Source organism: Austrofundulus limnaeus, unplaced genomic scaffold, assembly GCF_001266775.1.
Source record: "Austrofundulus limnaeus strain Quisiro unplaced genomic scaffold, Austrofundulus_limnaeus-1.0 Scaffold135, whole genome shotgun sequence".
Taxonomy (NCBI): Eukaryota; Metazoa; Chordata; class Actinopteri; order Cyprinodontiformes; family Rivulidae; genus Austrofundulus; species Austrofundulus limnaeus.
The window spans coordinates 281,044-289,165 of NW_013952537.1; the positions used below are offsets into that span (position 1 = coordinate 281,044).

General features: G+C 38.9%; 1 protein-coding gene across 1 annotated transcript; it reads right to left on the reverse strand.

Moving 5' to 3' along the window:
• Positions 1-941: 941 nt before the first annotated feature.
• soul5l (heme-binding protein soul5, like) lies at positions 942-8,116 on the reverse strand. The gene is made up of 7 exons (XM_014015828.1): positions 8,046-8,116; positions 7,252-7,311; positions 6,334-6,415; positions 6,142-6,262; positions 5,928-6,067; positions 5,340-5,503; positions 942-3,590 (listed from the first exon to the last, which is right to left on the reverse strand). Coding segments are annotated over exons 1-7 (1,059 nt in total). The 5' UTR covers positions 8,048-8,116; the 3' UTR covers positions 942-3,100.
• Between the last annotated feature and the right edge of the window lie 6 nt (positions 8,117-8,122).

Consider the following 8,122-nt stretch of genomic DNA (forward strand, 5'->3'; position numbering starts at 1 on the left):
TAACCAGTTCCAKAAAACTGAAGAAACASTGCCTTTTTTGAGAAGTAGATTCGCTCTGCTAGCTGACATTGTCATGTCATGTACCGAGCCTCTTGAGGGACAGGTGGGGTGACCTCTGAACTACAGAAGYCCCAAAGAGTGTACTGGTGGGAAAAGAAATCTTGATTTTCCCAAAATTAAATCTTTATAAATGGCAAATTCAAATTGATCAATTAAATCAATTTATTGCTCAACCCTAATCAAGGCAAGTATTTTCACAGATTTTGTTGCCTCAYCACCCGTACATGCAGTAAAAGTTTTTGATATTGGTTACCGGCTCATGAAGTCTGTCCAATGGTTCGTGAGATATTTYRCTGACATGACAGAGTTCAAAWATTTAGGGAAAGTTTCAAGAAAGGTCTTGCACAGTCTAATAAGGCTCAGATTATGAGTTTAGAATCAGTTTTATCCAGGATCACAGGTAAGCACGCAGCTATACCTCACTCCTTTGGGCTATTGTGATGTTTAAGTTTTACCAGCTTTCATTGATTGTGAATCAGATGCTCAATCATGGGTGATTTATACAGTATTTGGATGAGATGTGACCACAGTCCTCTGATGGTTTTATCTTTGGTGACAGCTGAGGATGAGTGAAGGTTCGGTGGCAGCAAACAGAGCTGTGCTTTAGTGGTTAAATCAGAAATAAAGATCAGGRTCGCACTTCTGTGCTTCTTGACTTGGATCAGTTAGAAGGTTTGAACAATGTTGTGTAAAATATTTACCCAAAGTGCCTCATTTTRGCAGGAGTCTTTCCTGAAGCGTGACAAACATCACTCTCAACAGGGTCTTTCAGGAGACTAAACATGAATTTAGTCTCACTGAAAAGTAAATCCTGTAAAAACCTGTAGACGTGATCTATAAATGATTCTAATACTTAATCAAATGAAAAATAATAACTAATGTTCAACAAGAGTTTGTGTTTTTATTGTTTTTTTCCAGAACATTCAGTATGCAGCTCTGAGATGCATTGGTACAGAGTGTTCTTCATTAACATACATATTTCTTATTGCATCGGTGTGATCAGGTGTAATTCTCTGGGATCTTTGGTGCAGTCCTAATTACAGCAAAGGCTTACACAGCTTGTGGTGCGTTCTGAAGATCAATGCCAGTTCAAATCTAAAAATTTTTATTGTTTTTTTTATTGTTATTTTATTTCACAGGAAGAAGAGTACAGATTATCTCTTTTTTGTTTTCTGTGCATAAGCTAAGATAGGTGACAAAGTTCATTTTAAAGATAAACACAAAAACAATTGTTTTCTTTCGCCATAAAGCACCTCAAAGTGCCATTTTACATTTTCCTACAGAAACAAATAAATGTCCACATACTATCTCATACATAGCATGCCTGTCCTAAAAGCGGCGATAGGAAACCAGAAAAAGGACAGCAAAAGCTTTCCTCTACATCGACTCTATCAAAGAAAACATCTTCAGACTTTATGAAGATATTTTTTACACAAGTATGAACGCTGTAAGCAAGCTGTAACTAGTAAAGACTAGAGTTGTTTACTTTCAAAAATCACATTAGATTCTGTTCAAAAAGGAAAACGTTCTGGTTGATAWGAACCAGAAGATCGATCTGTTCAACTCCTGTTTTTCCATGTGTGTCAAGTCGGCATTAAAAAAATGGCTAAATGCTTTTTGGATGAGTTTTAATTAAATTTTCCATATTTATCTTTACTTGAACTAATGTTGCTTTCAAAGTAAGCAACATTAAGCAGAAAAGACAGAGTTCAGCTAATATTTGCTGACGAGGAAAACTTTGTGTTGCTATGAGTAAAACATTAAAGATTATTTGCTAAGTGTTACTGTTAGCTTGGTGCAACGTTGCAGCAAAGATCCCACTTCATGTTGTTACACACAGAACACGTTATTGTGAAATTCACTATTAAATCTTAGAGAAAGTTAAAGCTGGGTAGAACGTTTCAGTGAGCTCTAATGACACAAATTCCACTTTCCTCTGATGTAGCCGTGGCTAGTCCCAGCGCTGTATTTATCAGTTACACAGATTTACGTTGACGTTCTAACAGCGCCGTGGGATGAACTGCATTTAGCAGCTGTAGCTTCAGTAATCRACACAATAAATGTTCAAACTAACACATATGATGCAGCTCATTCAGCAGGAAGACGCAGCGATTTGATAACCTCAGGATGATGAAGAGGAAGCTCTTATGTTTGCTGATGCAGGAGGATGTGGTTGTAAAGTTACAGTAGAACTTAAAGAGATAGTTCAGATGTTTTAAAGTGAGGTTCTGTGGAAAGGTTATAAAAATCCCCTGTGTTGGAAAGACCTTTGGATGACCTCAATTTGGAAAAAAAAATAAGAGTTTCATCCTGACTGATCTGAAAAGACGAAGCTTAGACTCCAATCTACAAACCTATTTTGGCAAAAATATTATAATATGTCAGCTGAAAGTGTCTGAAACTGCACAGGATGTGCTACAGCTAGCTGCAAYGAACCACTGAATAAGTAACTATTAAACGTGAAACTGACGGTGGTGTACAAGGTTATAAAGGTTTATCAGAGGAACATTTTCATGGTGGCTATTAATTTCCAGTGTCAAAGCAATGATTTTCAGCAACGTTAATATTGAAGCTTAACAACAGACTGTTTTTCTTTATGTCACCCTCAGTGCTACAGCTGAAAATGTTTTTGTTGTATCTCTGCATTTAAATTTGATGTTTGGGCTGCTGCTTTAATAAAGTCGTTGTTATATCCTTTAGTCACAACMCACAACTTCCCTTTCTAAAATAAATCACTCTTTGGACTTAGCCCTGCTTGGTCAAGTCATTATCTCATCARTGGGGTCAGATTTAAGCTATTTTCACCAATAGAGGTTGTTCAAAAAGCTGTCTACAGCAGGTAAGATATTGTTGATCAATAATCTTTCCACAGACTCTCTTTTTAAGCAACACAAGTGTCATAMGGAGGAGTTGTTGTAATGCACAGACAAAGAGAAAAATAGACGAAGAGTGCATTATTACTGTCTATTAAACACATTTTGTGTGTTTTTTTCTAGCATTAATCCACGTTGATACCTGGAGTTATACAACCAGACGGCTGCTAATGGGCTTCATCCGTATCAGCCTCCATGTTACGTTCAGCTTGTGTGTCCGCGGTGCTGAGAACGGTGGTGCTCCACACGYCAGCATCCTGCTGTGGCTCCAACGACGGACCCACAGACACGAGCTCCGAGGAGTTGGCTGCCAGGTCCAAGGAGGCTGGGGCGGAGGGGGCAGGGTGGCTGGTTGTAGGGTCAGGGAGCAGATGGGACGAAGCGTTGACTGGTGTTTCAGATGGGGGGACAGCAGGTCCATCAGAGGGCAGCAGRGAGGAGGAGTTGGACGTTGTGTTAACGGACAGGTCAGACGGGATAAGTGAGGGTGAATCAGAGAGCACGAGTGGGAGGGGGTCCGACGGGGAGTCTGGAAACAGGTGGGTTGGATTCAGACGAGGCGTGTGAGCGGGAGTCGGTTCCTGTGGGTCTGTGCAGACCGGCTCTCCCTCGGCCACGTACCAAACCTCATTATGCCTGTCCAGCAACTTCAAGGGGCTGCGCGCACAAAGATAAGGACATCAGAAAAAAACTTGAACATTTCAACTCTGTAATAACCTTCAGCTTAGGAAAAAATGTGTTTTTATTTAAAAAAATGTCCAGGATCAAGAGAAATGTTGGAGCTGCTGACATTGACTCATTATTGTCACTATGACAGGGGTCTGCAACCTTTCCAATCAAAAGAGACATTTCTGCTACTTCTCTCACTAATAAAATTACGCAAAACATGCTACAACTGTCATTATCAACTGGTGGTCCGTGGGCCATTTTGAGTTTGTTGAAGGAGGGTCTTTACGACCAGTGGGGGTCACGTCATAAAACTAAAAATGGATAGCATATTTTAGCATTTATTATTATTTTTATACTTCAGGGCAAAAGAAAATACCATATTTATGTAAACAAGAAACATACTAGCTTATAGTTTATACTAGAAATAAAAAACTACAACTAAACTATGAAGGCACATTGTTGTTTCTRTTTCTTATTATTATCTAGTTTAGTCTTAAAGGTCTGTAAAGGCAGCCCTGATGGATTTGAGAGAAAGATCAGACTTTAAGGCTGGAAGTCGGATTATTGATGTGACCACAGGCTACCAGCATGATCTAATTAACAACAAACAAATTGACAGGAAAACTGCTTAATCTACCCTTTTCTGTTGTGAGTATAAAGCAAAAACATTTAATCTCATGTTAGTTTTGGTCAAAACTGAGCCCCAGAGCCACATTTTACAGACCCCTGCACCAAGGTAACCACACACCTGTGTCTGTCACTCCCTGACAGCACGTTCGAGGGAGTCAAAACCTCCACAAACTAAAATGTAAGTCTCAAACTGTCAAATTTTACAAACATTAGAAGCCATATCAGAAATTCTTCAAATGTGAGCAGTCTAAAAGTCTAAACATTGTTCGTGAAGAAATACGCAGATATAGTTTTGATTAAAATGCTTGCAAAATGACATTTTGTCAAAATATAACAAATAAATGTGTTATTAATGTATCATTTCAATGGACTGTCTGAAATATTATCCTAAAATAGTTTTTTGAGCATTAGCAACCAAAAACCAGATTTTAAGGAAAAACGCTTTAAAATTTTGAGATTTTCCCTGCGAGCTATCAACGCTTTTGTTTCTTTCCAACTGGGAAATTTTAATTTTCAAATACTATTTGAGGTTTCTTTTTTAAAATGACATAGAAAATCCTCATTAAAATTACATAAAATTAGGCTTTAGACCAAATATTTATGTATTGTTGTAACCAACAAGAAAAATTAAATCATATCTCTGGATCCACTAATGATATCAGGATGATYRAAGTATCAAAATGTAGCTTTTAAAGCCAAGAATCAGAAAATATGATTAGGTCATTTTGACCAAATTTGACTTAATCCTCATTTCGATGCGATGTGTCGCATTATTTGTTGTTTTATGTAGAAACTATAAGTTAGAAAAACCCTTTATTTTGAAGTCAATAGAAGGGCTTTAAAGCTCCAAAGGGGGCTGAGTTTTCTCATGTGTTTCAACTAAAATCCCATTTCTCAGGGTTTGATCACTAAAGCTGCACATTTTGATGCATTTTTTCCCATAACGCGGTGGGGCTTTTGAAACWAGACAAATATTGTGAGCAGAATATTAATAGGGTGGTTCAATAATTATGCTGTCAAACATAGAGGACAACCTTAGACTGTTGCACACTTTTATGACGGGAGGTTCCCAGAAATAAAAACAACAAAGGTGGACGAGCGGCACACCTGTCGTAACCGACTCCGTAGTGATAACTGTGGTTGTAGGAAGCGCGCACTCTCTCCAGTTCCTTCGTCAGCATGTGAGCATGAAGCCTGGAGGTGACCGACAGCATCCAGCCTCCGTAACTCCTCACGTACACAAACATCTCTGGCATCTCGGTGAAATACAGCTGTCAGGAGTCAACACGGGCAAAATGTCAGCGAGTGTCACAGATAAAACTAGGTCTGTTGTTGAGGCAGCAGCACAGAATAAACATGAACACATGCTTGTTTATTCAAAAACAACAGGACTAAGAGTGAATTGAATTTGATCTAAATATCTTACATTTTGGTAAAGWTATATGTTGATTTATGTAAAAACAAGAAGCATTTCTTGGACAGATRGAGGTCTACTTGAGCCTGCACTCTTCTGGATTCAGCACTCAGCAGGCATCAGTGCTCCATATTGATCTTAACGCCAAAGTCACTGATCACATTACACACAGATCCTCTGAGGTACACAGAATTTGACCTCAGTGCAGACAAGCTGCTCAGCTGCAGAGAAACTGCCTCACCCTGCATTTAAAATTCTCCTCCCGTCACCTGCTGACTCACCTTGTCGTTAGTGGGCGCCGGCGGTTTGTCCTGATGGGCCGCCGGCAGAGGGAAGCTGAGCGTGTACACTGCTGGTTCCCACATCTTGGTCTCCTCTGGGACCTTCACCAAAACTGGGGCGGTCATCTCCATCTGAACACCTGCAATCGCCATTAAATAAACAGCAACGCAACAAACACACAACATATTTGTCCCTTTCTCATCCCGTTTTTACCTCCTTCATTTGCTCCGGTGATGTACTGGAACAGTCTCCTGAAAGCCATAGCTGCACCCACCCCCATGAAATAYGCCTCGGCATCAGTCGACACCCAGCAGGTGGGGCTGTAGCGTCGCACCTGAACACACCCACCCATCACAGATTAGCGACTCTGTGGGTGACTGTCTGAGCTGTAAGTTTTTGACTTACTTCGTACTCATCTGTTTTGCAGACCAGCTCGTACTCCAGACACTCCTTAGACTCGGTGCARAAGCTGGTGTTTGTGCTCGGTCTGCAGACGTAGCAAAAAAAAAAAAGTCACAATTAGTTCTTAAACACATTAGGACAAAAGATTAGCTGACCARTTTTAACTAGCCATTCCTGTACATCCTTCATCAATTACCAAGTACACTGTAAAAAAAGAAATGTTGGATTTACTTAACCATGTTATGTGACCTGGTTCCACTTAACTGAGTTGAGTAAATTCAAATCAATATACCAGTTTTTTAACCAAAGAACATGAGTATGTTGCTTTGAATTTACTCAACTCAGTTAAGTGGAACCAGGTCACATAACATGGTTAAGTAAATCCAACATTTCATTTTTAGAGTGTAGTTACCTTATTTCTGAATTTTGTGAATGCTCCTCTTATTATTTATAAGTATCAAAGTTCTTCTAAGTGTTCATATTTTCATGAAAAATACAGCATACTGACCAAAAATGACCAAACGGGCCGACTAACACCACACGTTTGAGGACACATTTTAAGTATTTTTGCTGGCCTCTAGTTTTTTAAGAAAAAAATTTTAATTCAAAAACTGAATTTAACAGATCTATATTATTTGTCCTAATTTACGGAAGAAAAAAAACTATTGGTCTTAGCAAAAGCCCCTCAGTCCCAAATTGACTGGGTAATCGGTTTTTGGTCATAAATTTAAGTGGACTGTAACTGACCGCTATAGACGGAAGTAAAGAGGCTAGAATTGTTGCTAATTTCAACTTTAAACATAATCTTATTGATTCTGAAACAATCATTTCATAATGATTGGAAAAAGAAGATAAGAGGAACATTTTTGAATACATTTATTGATTATGTCTTTATCTTTCAACCTGCATGATAGAACGTACCCAACTCGACCTTCAGCTGAAACCACCAGAGCCAAAACAGCTAAAACTGAGAAGAAAACCCTGAAAGACACATAAATCACTTTTCTTCATAAACATCACTTTAAGTCTTATTAAAAACAAACAAATAAACAAACAAAGGACTGATGGAGGACAAAAAGGTGCTCCCCTAATGACTAAAACCTGAAAATATTTAGTGATGTATGTTGTTAAAAAGTCACTGATGGGCCTCAGTCTGTCAGCATGATGCATTCAGGGGTCTTTGAATGTGGAGATGATGCATTCAGGGGTCTTTGAATGTGGAGATGCTGCATTCAGAGGTCTGTTTCATCACTGCAGAGATGAAACAGGACACGTTTTCCTGCGACGCACAGAGGTGAGAGAGAAATCTGCTGCATCACTTCTTTTTTTTTTTTTTTTTAGTCCAAAGGCGTTTTGAGGTCAGCGCTGAGGATCAGAACCCCTCCCTGATCAGAACCATTTTAGCTTGACTAAAAAAACAACACGCAGATAATAACACTTTCAGGATGGTTCTTTTATTTATTTATTTATTTTTTACAAAAATATAGGTCTATATATTTCAGACTCTACTGTCAGCTTAATTTTACCTGACTGGATTATTTATAAACCTGCTCTCTGTGGCTTTTTGCGCTTTTCAGAAGCAGCCTCTGAAGCAAATCAAAATTAAAAAAAAAAAAAATCTATTTCAAATGAAGACAGAACCCAGCAATAATAAAACTCATGGAGCAGAAATCTTCATTTTTTTAAACATTTAGCTGTAAAAAGAAGTGACTTACATGGTGGCGGTCCTGTCTGTGGATCCTCCCCACCTGCCAGTGCACTGATGGAGACTGCAGTCTGCTGCACGCAGAGC